Genomic DNA, 13337 nt, shown 5'->3' with positions numbered 1-13337 from the left:
GCATTCAATTTGATATTGACAGCAACAAGGTTCTTTAAACAGTACAAATTGATTCAGGAAGGCACTTGGATACGAAAAGAGTGATGTAACCTTGAAATTATCATGAGATTATACAAATATGAGGTTGAATGTATAAAGGAAATTTGAACAACATACATGTTTTCAGTCCAATGACTGACTTCCAAATAACTGCTGTCCAAAACAAGGAAGTGAATAAGGTATAATCTTCAGCAAACCTATCGGGTGGAAGAAAAAATCAATAGCTAAACAGAAGAGGACAAAGTATATGATAGTGGCAATCAAAAATGAGCTGAACAACAGCTTGACTACTGCTGCAGTACACTATAACAACCACTAGCTCTTTACTAGTATGATCATTTAGTGTATTTGTTAACAGAGCAACCAACCCAAGGGTCCATTTCTCAAGGACATAGAGGGAGACTCAAGCAGGATATGTCATCAGAGAGCGCAGGCAGGCAGCCTTGGGTAGTGAGGAAGCTCCCCTCACTTCCTCCCTCCCCCACGGTGGGCCAGCCTTGGCAACCACGCAACCCCGGTCTAGAGGAGGGAGGAGAAGGGGGAGGAGCATAATAATCTTACTATTGGCTGCTACTACAAACCTCCTAGTAGAGGAGAGGAGGGGAGGGGAAGTCTCTGGGCCCTGGCTAGTGACTTATATTAGCATTCATGGCAGCACCTACTCCTGCAGTTCTCTATACCCAATAGCTAGAGGGAAATCTCTCTCTATTGCTCTCCTTCTCTTTCTTTTCCCCTCTCTCTGTCACTCTATTGCTCTCTCTCCCCTCCCTCTCTCTCTCTCACTCTATTGCTCTCTCCCTATCTCTCGCTCTCTTTCTCTCCCTCTATTGCTCTCTCTCCCTCTATTGCTCTCTCTCCCCCTCCCTCCCTCCCTCTCTCTCTCTCTCTCTCACTATGGCTCTCTCCCTCTCTATCTCTCCCTCTATTGCTCCCTCTCCCTCTCTCTCTCTCTCTCCCCTCCTCTCTCTCTCTCTCACTATGGCTCTCTCCCTCTCTATCTCTCCCTCTATTGCTCCCTCTCCCTCTCTCTCTCTCTCTCTCTCTCCCCTCCTCTCTCTCTGCTTCAGAACCCCTATACAGGCCTCTCATCCCACATAGTGTGGCATCCTGGGAATATACACAGACTACACAGAAATAGTTCATTCAAGAAATTTGCATTAGGCATTAAAAGCACATTGTTTTCCATGGGAGGTTTCCTCAGCTCAGAAGAAGGTCAGTTGTAGGACACCTGCTCAAAAAGAGAATGAATCAGTGATGTCATGCAGAGCACACAGGCACTGACCCACGTGGCCACCTCTGTGTCTAGGATTGTAAAAGCATCATTACATTGACACTGTTACCCACTCATAACAGTGTAGTACATTTTATTCCATTATGACCTGCATACAGTCCTAGTGGATTGTGCCAGTAATGTCTATTTCTTGCTGACAGAAGGAGGATGTTTGCCCACTTGATTGGTATGTTGAGCCAAACCCCCCTCCCCCGCATTCAACAGAGCTGCTATCAGCTAGAACACAACACAGGTTGGGAGGGGATCTAAACCAAATCACACTGAGGCCTGTATAGATGAGTTCATTTAGTGCAATTAAATACACTGTTGATTCAATTGTTACCTAAGTTAAGGAGTTTATTACAAATGTAGTAACAATATTAATTTTTTTTAAAACAGCCTTGACGTTATGCATAGACCTTGAGATTCATTCCAATCACAAATTAAGCGGTTAAAACAATACAAGCACATATTTGAAAACATTCCCGAAGAACTATACGTTATCATCTCCTTTGGTTCAGTGTGTATAGCCTGTTATATACATGTTATATACTCATATTATTACATGTCTATAACAAGAACGTTGACACTCAGTAATGACAGAATATATTGGATGACAAAAGGTCTGACTCAATTATTACAACACATACAGATTCTTTTGGAATGAATGTGTCTTTTTAAATAAGAAAACATTGAATTGACCAATTTCATGTTAGTTTGATGATGGAAACATTTCTACCACCAGTAAACTCATATCTACTGTAGGCCGACTGTACACGTCTCAAGCCAGCTGGCGGAGTGAAATATAATGGGTGTGAGATTAGGAGAGTGTGCACATGCAGCCCTTGCAGTCAGATAGTAGTCCAACAGCACGGTAAACACTGTACTACAGACAGTTCAGTAGCTAATGCTCAGGAGAGGAAGGAGCTGACTCCTGTAGTAAACCTCTGAGAGTTTCTGGCTGCATGGCTGTGACTAACAGCATTCCACATCTCTCTGTGCTCCAATGGGCTGGGCACTCACTGGACCATCCGCTCATTTAAAGGGTCCAGTTGACATTCAGTGTGTTTGAATGTGTGTATGCAATACAGCAGAGAGGGGAGAGGATATAATGTCATTACTGATTCATGCTCAAACACTTAATAATGGCTAAGAAGGTACAAGGTCATACAGTACACAGGCGAGTCCAGAGAGAGACTGTCTGCTGCAGCAATGAAACCAGCTCTCTCAAATCTAGAAAGGAAAAAATACATTTAAGAAAGTCACTGTGTTCTGTCCATTATTGGATTAGGGTGAGTCATGAGTTTAAAACAAGGGCACGCTTTACACCTGGACAGCTCCCTCCTGTCTTCTTACGTCCCATCTACCCCTTCCCCACTAAAATAAGCGGCACAACTTCAAAGCGCAGCGATGCCTAGAGTACATGGTGCAGAGAGGGCAGAATTACACCGGGCTTTGAAGTAAATAAAACAACCCACGCAATGCAACAGAAAAACACAAATCACAAAAGAAATACAGAAATAAATGGGTGAAATTAGGATTTTTTTTGAGAATAGGGAAAGAAACAGGACAACTGTCGGAGGAGGACACATGAGACAGAGGAGAGGGCCAGAACGGCCAGGATGGGCTGTATGTGGAGAATGAGAGGTTGGTGTGGGAGGAAAGAGGGAGTATTTGGACAGAGACTGGGGAGGTTTCTGGGTTTGTGGTGATCTACAACAAAATGCTCAGGGCTTTGGGAGAAGCAGGAAATCTACAGAATTCTGAGAATTGTGTCAAGATAGAAGATGGCGCCGAAGAACATGGCTGACATTTTACATTCTCCCAACCAATTGTGCTATTTTGTTAGTTTTTTTGTGTTTTTAGTAACTTATTTTTGAACTTACTTTGTACATAATGTTGCTGCTACCGTCTCTTATGACCGAAAATAACTTCTGGACATCAGAACAGTGATTACTCACCGCGGACTGGAAGAAACCTTTTTCCTTTAATGAGTCTGACAAGAAGGATATTCTGCTTTCACTGGAACAGGCCCAGATCCCCGTCATTTGCTTGAAGAAAAGACGCAGGAAAAGGGGTCGCAGATCGGGCTGCCTTCTGAGAATCCGCAGGCAAGAGAGTAAACTCCCACTGCCATCCATTCTTCTTGCTAAAGTGCAATCATTGGAAAATAAAATTGATGACCTATGATTAAGATTATCCTACCAACGGGACATTAAAAACTCTATCTTATGTTTCACCGAGACGTGGTTGAACGATGATACAGATTATATAGACCTGGGGGGGTTTTCCATGCACCGGCAGAACAGATAAGCTACGTCTGGTAAGACGAGGGGTAGGGGTGTGTGTCTATTTGTCAATAACAGCTGGTGCACAATGTCTAATATTAAAAAACTCTCGGTATTGCTTGCCTGAGGTAGAGTACCTTATGATAAGCTGTAGACCACACTATCTACCAAGAGAGTTCTCATCTATATTATTCGTAGCCTTCTATTTACCACCACAGAACGAAGCTGGCACTAAGACCGCTCTCAACCAACTCTATAAGGCCATAAACAAACAAGAAAATGCTCACCCAGAAGCGGCGCTCCTAGTGGCCGGGGACTTTAATGCAGGCAAACTTAAATCAGTTTTACCAAATTTGTACCTGTATGTCACATATACAACCAGAGGGAAAAAAATCCTAGACCACCTGTACTCCACACACAGAGATGCATACAAAGCTCTCCCCCGCCCTCCATTTGTCAAATCTGACCATATTTCTATCCTCCTGATTCCTGCTTACAAGCAAAACCTAAAGCAGGAAGTACCAGTGACTCGCTCAATACGGAAGTGGTCAGATGACGCGGATGCTACACTACAGGACTGTTTTGCTAGCACAAACTGGAATATGTTTTGGGATTCATCCAATGGCATTGAGGAGTATGCCACCTCAGTCGTCCACTTCATCAATAAGTGCATCGACGACGTCGTCCCCACAGTGACCGTACGTACATATCCCAACCAGAAGCCATGGATTACAGGCAACATCCGCATCGAGCTAAAGGCTAGAGCTGCCGCTTTCAAGGAGTGAGAGACTAATCCGGACACTTAGAAGAAATCCCGCTATGCCCTCAGACGAACCATCAAACAGGCAAAGCGTCAATACAGGATTAAGATTGAATCCTACTACACCGGCTCTGATGCTCGTCGGATGTGGCAGGGCTTGAAAACTATTATGGACTACAAAGGGAAACCCAGACACGAGCTGCCCAGTGGTGCGAGCCTACCAGACGAGCTAAATGCCTTTTATGCTCGCTTCAAGGCAAGCAACACTGAAGCATGCACGAGAGCACCATCTGTTCTGAATGACTGTGTGATAACGCTCTCGGTAGCCGATGTGAACAAAACCTTTAAACAGGTCTGATGGGCCAGACGGAATACCAGGACGTGTACTCAAAGCATGCGCGGACCAACTGTCAAGTGACTTCACTGACATTTTCAACCTCTCCCTGACCAAGTCTGTAATACCTACATGTTTCAAGCAGACCACCATAGTCCCTGTGCTCAAGGAAGCGAAGGTAATCTACCTAAATGATTACCTCCCCGTATCACTCACGTCGGGAATCCATGAAGTGCTTTGAAAGGCTCACATCAACAGCATCCTCCCGGACACCCTAGACCCACTCCAATTCTCATACAAAGCTCATCACTAATTTAAGGACACTGGGACTAAACACCTTTCTCTGCAACTGGATCCTGGACTTCTTGACGGGCCGCCCCCAGGTGGTAAGGGTAGGCAACAACACATCTGCTACGCTGATCCTTAACACTAGGGCCCCTCAGGGGTGTGGACTTATTCCCCTCCGGTACTTCCTGTTCACCCTTGACTGCGAGGCCAAACATGACTCCAACATCATCATTAAGTTTGCTGACGACACAACAGTGGTAGGCCTGATCACCGACAACGATAAGACGGCCTATAGGAAGGAGGTCAGAGAACTGGCAGTGTGGTGCCAGGACAACAACCTCTCCCTCAATGTGAGCAAGACAAAGGAGCTGATCGTGGACTATAGGAAAAGGCGGGCCGAACAGGCCCCCATTTAACATCAACGGGGCTGTAGTGGAGTGGGTCGAGAGTTTCAAGTTCCTTGGTGTCTACATCAACAAACTATCATGGTCCAGACAGTCGTGAAGAGGGCACGGCAAAACCTTTTCCTCTTCAGGAGACTGAAAATATTTGGCATGGGTCCCCAGATCCTCAAAAGGTTCTACAGCTGCACCATCGAGAGCATCCTGACCAGTTGCATCACCGCCTGGTATGGCAACTGCTCTGCATCTGACCGTAAGGCGCTACAGAGGGTAGTGCGTACAGCCCAGTACATCACTGGAGCCAAACTTCCTGCCATCCAGGACCTAATAGGTTAATAATAGGCAGTGTCAGAGGAAAGCCCATAAAATTGTCAGAGACTCCAGTCCTCCAAGTTATAGACTGTTTTCTCTGCTACCGCACGGCAAGTGGTACCGGAGCGCCAAGTCTAGTACCAAGAGGCTCCTTAACAGCTTCTACACCCAAGCCATAAGACTGCTGAACAATTAATAACATCGCCACCGGACTATTTACATTTGCCCCCTCCCCTCCCTTTTGTACACTGCTGCTACTCGTTGTTTATTATCTATGCATAGTCACTTCACCCCTACCTACATGTACAAATTACCTCAACTAACCTGTACCCCCGCATACTGACTCGGTACCGGTATCCCCTGTATATAGCCTCGTTATTCTTATTGTGTTACTTTTTTATTATTATCTTTAACTTTTGTCTATTTGGTAAATATTTTCTTAACTCTTCTTGAACTGCACTTTTGGTTAAGGGCTTGTAAGTAAGCATTTCACGGTAAGGTCTACACTTGTTGTATTCGGCGCATGTGACAAATAAAGTTTCATTTGATTTGAATCCTCAAATTCTGCAGGGGGAGGAGGGAACACATAGGAGCTATCAACATAATAGAACTAAAACACAAAAGGCAGTACTTGTAGGAGAATATAAAATACAATGTCTTCCCATTTCTTATACAGAAATAAAACAAAGACAAGTCTTTGAAATGAACAAATAACAAGGTGGTGGTTGGTGTTTTGTTTTATGTCTGTCTTTGCCAGGGACAGCTGTGTTTTTTTTAACGGAGTGGGGTGGTGGGACAGGCAGGGGATTGTTAGTTTGTTCACCAGCTAGGTACTACAGGACATAGACCACTCACTCTGCAGCACCGAAATGGTGGCCTGGGCTCGGATCCAGGTGATGGCGGGGTTTTGGCGCAGGTCGTTGCGCCGCGGGTCGTTGCTGGCCCGGCACTCGTAGGTCCCGGAGTCCTCCAGCGTGAGGCGCGTGATGCCCAGCACGCTCACCCCGTTGTTGCCGTAGGCCGTGTTGATGGACACGCGGCGCTTGCGGGCGCCGTCCCACAGCTGCTTGAAGGAGTCGACCCGGTTGATCTCTGCGTACCACCACTGGATCTCTGGGGTGGGGTTACCGACCACGTCGCAGTACAGCTCAAAGGTGTCCAGCGTGAGCTTAGTCTCAGACATTGGCGACTTCACAAACCCAGCTGGAGAGGAAAAGTGTATTGGGGAGGAGGGGAGGGGGGTGGAAGAGGGGTTAGAGTGGAAGTGGGAGGGGATGGAGAGACCAGGGGATGGAGGTAGGAGCAAATCAAACAGGGATCAGTTGGAAACAAAAGAAGAGGATGATTAAAGGCAAATCAAGAAAAAAGCAAGCTACAAAGCTTAAAGTGGGTGGGAAAAAGTAGTTTATAAGAAAGACAGTTTATAAAATAGTAAGAGATTTGTGTGAATGAGAAACAGGTTAATGGCCCCTGAAACCCAATGTATCACTATCCAATGTTACTCTATTATCCCTGAACCAATCATGGCCACACGACCTTCAGCTGAGGTCACAGCCAACCAATCACAGTCTCTGTCATCAACCACCTGTGGGATCTCACCAGGGTTTAGGATGATTTTCATTTCCTACAGTACGCAAATGGCTGAAAATAAATAGCTGTGCTTTCCATTATGGTCAGAATAATCCAAATATTTAATTTTGCAATGGAATTCAGCAGAGTTATATATTTTCTGTGTAAACAAACAAATAAAATGGATTTACAGTGCAAAATATGTTCACTACTCACACCATTGTGAAATGTATAAAGATGTGAAACCACTAACGTAGAACATAGCAAATTGACATGCAGTAGAACTACAACTAAATCATTTTTCACATATTATGGACAACTTAGTCAAAACATGTTTCTTCATCTCTTCAATAAGTTAGGAAGAAAACATATCTGTCAACCTTTATATTGCATGCAGAGATTACAAACCACATAAATAGATTCAATATTATATCTGACAGTCACTGAAACACACAGAACTACACCCCTGTGAGTTTCTGAACAGATATTGCATAATAGGAAGCCTTTGCTTTCTTGTACCTCTTTGATGTTAGATTGAAATGGCAACTGATTACAAAGCTCTCTGTGTACTGAAGTGTTTAGTTGGTTTGCCACATTAAGGAAACTCATGTTGTGTGATGTGACAGTTATGTCAAAGGGCACTGCTTGAGCCGATGGAAAGTCATGTGACTACTTGTAACACTGGCTGAGTATAATTTCCGTCAAGTCCTATGAAGCCATGATGAGGACCTTATGTACAGGCCATTTTGAGTGCTTTATTTTGGTCAAATGAGAACTGAAATAGGAAACTACTCTAACAGCCAATCTGGTTCGGAACATAACTGACTCAGTCAGGAATCATAAAGGTGTTGAAATGCATTCAAGCTGAAACAGCAGACGTTACATGTGCTTTGAACCCCATGCCTGATGGCTAGTACTGTAGTCATTTATTCTTCTACAGCAAGACAAACATTCTGTCTGTTTTCAATCTGATTGTCTGTGTGTATATGCTGGAGTTGGTAATCTTTTTTTTTTTTTACACCTTTATTTAACAAGGCTGACTTAAAAACAAATTCTTATTTACAATGACAGCCTACTGGGGAACAGTGGGTTAACTGCCTTGTTCAGGGGCAGAATGACAGATTTTTACCTTGTCAGCTCAGGGATTTGATCCAGCAACCTTTCGGTTACTGGCCCAACACTCTAACCATAAGGCTACCTCCCGCCCATCTTCAGGTTAGGGACAGGAGAGAAGCCCTCTTCATATTCCTCATGCATAAAGAACAAGGCCCTTTAAGAGCTTAAGAGGTCATCCATCCTGTGGTTCACTATCAGCTGGACTTAAGTCACAGAATCATCGTGTGTGTGTGTGTGTGTGTGTGTGTGTGTGTGTGTGTGTGTGCGCACGCCATTCTCATTACATGAATCATACTACCGCTACACAGCATAGGTTAGCCCGTACAACCATATGCCAGCATTCTAGCACAGACCTAATGCACTCATCACCTGGGCTGTGCCTTAGGGTTCCTGTTGAAGGCCATTCTAGCACAGACCCAATGCACTCATCTATCTGAAGCCAAATCACCTGGGTTGTGCCTTAGGGTTCCTGTTGCAAGGCCTCCGTTGACTGCCTGATCTACGCCATGTGTCCTCAGATGAATCACAGAAAAGGCCGCCACACCCTAACCCTAACTCTGACTATGCTGAAGACGAGAGGGACAGGAAGAGATAGCAGAGCAGGCGGTCTCTCTGTGGCGCTAGAGTCGTGCGTCTTACTACAACAGATTACAGGCCCTCCCAGAACAGCCCAACCTACCTGCTCAACAGTAATGTACTGTATCATCAGCACATGAGCAGATAAGCTGCCTAGTGGGGGGAGGTTACTAATTGCCTAGTGGGGTGAGGTTACTAGTTGCCTAGTGGGGGGAGGTTACTAGTTGCCTAGTGGGGGGAGGTTACTAGTGGGGGGAGGTTACTAGTGGGGGAGGTTACTAGCTGCCTAGTGGGGTGAGGTTACTAGTTGCCAAGTGGGGGGAGGTTACTAGTCGCCTAGTGGGGAGAGGTTACTAGCTGCCTAGTGGGGGAGGTTACTAGCTGCATAGTGGGGTGAGGTTACTAGCTGCCTAGTGGGGGTAGGTTACTAGCTGCCTAGTGGGGGGAGGTTACTAGCTGCCTAGTGGGGGGAGGGTACTAGCTGCCTAGTGGGGGGAGGGTACTAGCTGCCTAGTGGGGTGAGGTTACTAGCTGCCTAGTGGGGGGAGGTTACTAGAGAGGTGAAGTTACTAGCTGCCTAGTGGGGGGAGGTTACTAGAGAGGTGAAGTTACTAGCTGCCTAGTGGGGGGAGGTTACTGGTGAGGTGAAGTTACTAGCTGCCTAGTGGGGTGAGGTTACTAGCTGCCTAGTGGGGGGAGGTTACTAGAGAGGTGAAGTTACTAGCTGCCTAGTGGGGGGAGGTTACTGGTGAGGTGAAGTTACTAGCTGCCTAGTGGGGGGAGGTTACTAGATGCCTAGTGGGGGGAGGTTACTAGAGAGGTGAAGTTACTAGCTGCCTAGTGGGGGGAGGTTACTGGTGAGGTGAAGTTACTAGCTGCCTAGTGGGGGGAGGTTACTAGCTGCCTAGTGGGGGGAGGATACTAGAGAGGTGAAGTTACTAGCTGCCTAGTGGGGGGAGGTTACTGGTGAGGTGAAGTTACTAGCTGCCTAGTGGGGGGAGGGTACTAGCTGCCTAGTGGGGGGAGGTTACTAGCTGCCTAGTGGGGGGTGGTTACTAGAGAGGTGAAGTTACTAGCTGCCTAGTGGGGGGAGGTTACTGGTGAGGTGAAGTTACTAGCTGCCTAGTGGGGGGAGGTTACTAGAGAGGTGAAGTTACTAGCTGCCTAGTGGGGGGAGGTTACTGGTGAGGTGAAGTTACTAGCTGCCTAGTGGGGGGAGGTTACTAGTCGCCTAGTGGGGGGAGGATACTAGTCGCCTAGTGGGGGGAGGTTACTAGTGGGGGGAGGTTACTAGTGGGGGGGTACTAGTCTGGGGAGGTTACTGGTGAGGTGAAGTTACTAGCTGCCTAGTGGGGGGAGGTTACTAGCTGCCTAGTGGGGGGAGGTTACTAGAGAGGTGAAGTTACTAGCTGCCTAGTGGGGGGAGGTTACTAGAGAGGTGAAGTTACTAGCTGCCTAGTGGGGGGAGGTTACTGGTGAGGTGAAGTTACTAGCTGCCTAGTGGGGGGAGGTTACTAGTCGCCTAGTGGGGGGAGGTTACTAGCTGCCTAGTGGGGGGAGGGTACTAGCTGCCTAGTGGGGGGAGGTTACTAGCTGCCTAGTGGGGGGAGGTTACTAGAGAGGTGAAGTTACTAGCTGCCTAGTGGGGGGAGGTTACTGGTGAGGTGAAGTTACTAGCTGCCTAGTGGGGGGAGGTTACTAGTCGCCTAGTGGGGGGAGGTTACTAGCTGCCTAGTGGGGGGAGGGTACTAGCTGCCTAGTGGGGTGAGGTTACTAGCTGCCTAGTGGGGGGAGGTTACTAGAGAGGTGAAGTTACTAGCTGCCTAGTGGGGGGAGGTTACTGGTGAGGTGAAGTTACTAGCTGCCTAGTGGGGGGAGGTTACTAGTCGCCTAGTGGGGGGAGGATACTAGTCGCCTAGTGGGGGGAGGTTACTAGTGGGGGGAGGTTACTAGTGGGGGGGTACTAGTCTGGGGAGGTTACTAGTTGCCTAGTGGGGGGGGGAGGTTACTAGGCGCCTACGCATAGCTATCAGTACTGGGTTAAAATGAGCTGTGCCTAACATTTCATTATTGCAATATAACCTAGATACTTAGTGTTTTGGTTGGGAAAGTAATGTACTGTGCTGTATCAGTTTGTAACCAAGAGACTGCGTTTATACTGTAGGCTATCATTTTCCATTTTAGGTCAAACACCACTGTGTTTCCACAGCTAGAAACAGCATGTTCTGAAAACACAACTGAAGCCAAATGCTCTTTGGTCTGGTCCACCCAGAGCAAGATATTCCAGAGACTGAACAATACATGGGTGGGGATCATACCGTACCATACCCTGGCAGCAACAGTTAGAAATGAGTCACAGGCAGCTGTAAATAAAATAATATGGCAATAGGAAAAGGGTAAATGGTTTGGCTGTGGACATGATCCAGTCTGGCCTGATTTACACAGACCAGAGCCTAAACAGACCTTGTGCCATCTTGCCTGAAGCCCAGATACATGCAGAGTAATTAGTGCTTGTGTCTTTCTCCTGAAACATCTGGGACCATCTAGCTTCAGCCTCTACCCCCCATCATCACAGAGGGTAAAGCCCAGCCTGGACGCCCACTGACTCTGCTCAGGCTGCCTCTGAACTAAAGCATCCGCTGAGATCAAAGAACTGGACGGGCCTCTCATCCTCAACTCTTTTGGAAGGCAACAGAAAGTGAAGAGGACCAGGAGGTTTTCATAGAAGAGAGTAGCCTGTAATGTTGTTAAAGGGATACTACCACAATTACATAGGTGATGTGAATGAAATGATACCATATGAGGATGGATTCATGTACAGCACAGACTGAGTCACAAGCATCCATTAATCTCTGTTTATTATGTGAGGCACTTCATTATAATGTCATATAGCATCACATAGAGTATACTGTGGTGAATAGATCCCCTCTGAGTCTGTGTGGTGGCCCATTACACATGTGCTCGGTCTACTGAGTGAGTTGGGGAGCTCTCTCCCCTGAGGACTGCAGAGCACACATCAGGCAGGCAGGCAATAGATTTTTGTGGGGTTTGTATCATTTGATTTACACAACATGCCTACCACTTTGAAGATGCAAAATATTTTTTATTGTGAAACAAACAAGAAAGAAGACAAAAAAAGTTGAGCGTGCATAACTATTCACCCCCCCTAAGTCAATACTTTGTAGAGACACCTTTTGCAGCAATTACAGCTGCAAGTCTCTTGGGGTATGTCTCTAAAAGCTTGGCACATCTAGCCACTGGGATTTTTGCCCAATCTTCAAGGCAAAACTGCTCCAGCTCCTTCAAGTTGGATGGGTTCCGCTGGTGTACAGCAATCTTTAAGTCATACCACAGATTCTTAGTTGGATTGAGGTCTGGGCTTTGACTAGGCCATTCCAGACATTTAAATGTTTCCCCTTAAACCACTCAAGTGTTGCTTTAGCAGTATGCTTAGGGGCATTGTCCTGCTGGAAGGTGAACCTCTGTCCCAGTCTCAAATCTCTGGAAGAGTGAAACAGGTTTCCCTCAAGAATTTCCCTGCATTTAGCGCCATCCATCATTCCTTCAATTCTAACCAGTTTCCCAGTCCCTACCGATGAAAAACATCCCCACAGCATGATGCTGCCACCAACATGCTTCACTGTGGGGATGGTATTCTCGGGGTGATGAGAGGTGTTGGGTTTGCGCCAGACATAGCGTTTTCCTTGATGGCCAAAAAGCTCAATTTTAGTCTCATTTGACCAGAGTACCTTCTTCCATATGTTTGGGGAGTCTCCCACATGCCTTTTGGCGAACACCAAACATGTTTGCTTATTTTTTTCTTTAAGCATTGGCTTTTTTCTGGCCACTCTTCTGTAAAGCCCAGCTCTGTGGAGTGTACGGTTTAAAAAGTGGTCCTATGGACAGATACTCCAATCTCCGCTGTGGAGCTTTGCAGCTCCTTCAGGGTTATCTTTGGTCTCTTTGTTGACTCTGATTAATGCCCTCCATGCCTGGTCCGTGAGTTTAGGTGGACGACCCTCTCTTGGCAGGTTTGTTGTGGTGCCATATTCTTTCCATTTTTGAATAATGAATTTAATGTTGCTCCGTGGGATGTTCAAAGTTTTGGATATTTTTTTTATAACCCAACCCTGATCTGTACTTCTCCACAACTTTTTCCCTGGCCTGTTTGGAGAGCGCCTTGGTCTTCATTGTGCCGCTTGCTTGGTGGTGCCCCTTGCTTAGTGGTGTTGCAGACTCTGGGGCTTTTCAGAACAGGTGTATATATTCTGAGATAATGTGACAGATCATGTGACACTTAGATTGCACACAGGTGGACTTTATTTAACTAATAATGTGACTTTTGAAGGTAATTTGTTGCACCAGATCTTATTTAGGGGCTTCA

At 46.3% G+C, this 13337-nt stretch overlaps 1 protein-coding gene across 3 annotated transcripts in view; it reads right to left on the bottom strand.

The window, feature by feature from the left end:
* Nucleotides 1-13337, bottom strand: part of LOC115203027 (neuroplastin) — a 36660-nt gene that overhangs the window by 17429 nt on the left and 5894 nt on the right. For 2 of the 3 annotated variants that reach the window (XM_029767302.1, XM_029767301.1), the window contains exon 2: nt 6548-6895. The exons of the other annotated variant lie outside the window; for it this stretch is intronic. In XM_029767302.1, coding sequence (XP_029623162.1) covers nt 6548-6895 — 348 coding nt within the window. The remainder of the gene's footprint in view (nt 1-6547; nt 6896-13337) is intronic. 3 annotated transcript variants of the gene reach the window in all.

The sequence above is a fragment of the Salmo trutta genome, chromosome 12, assembly GCF_901001165.1.
Source record: "Salmo trutta chromosome 12, fSalTru1.1, whole genome shotgun sequence".
Lineage (NCBI taxonomy): Eukaryota > Metazoa > Chordata > Actinopteri > Salmoniformes > Salmonidae > Salmo > Salmo trutta.
Note: the sequence above shows the minus strand (reverse complement) of the source record. Positions and strands in the feature narration are given on the sequence as shown.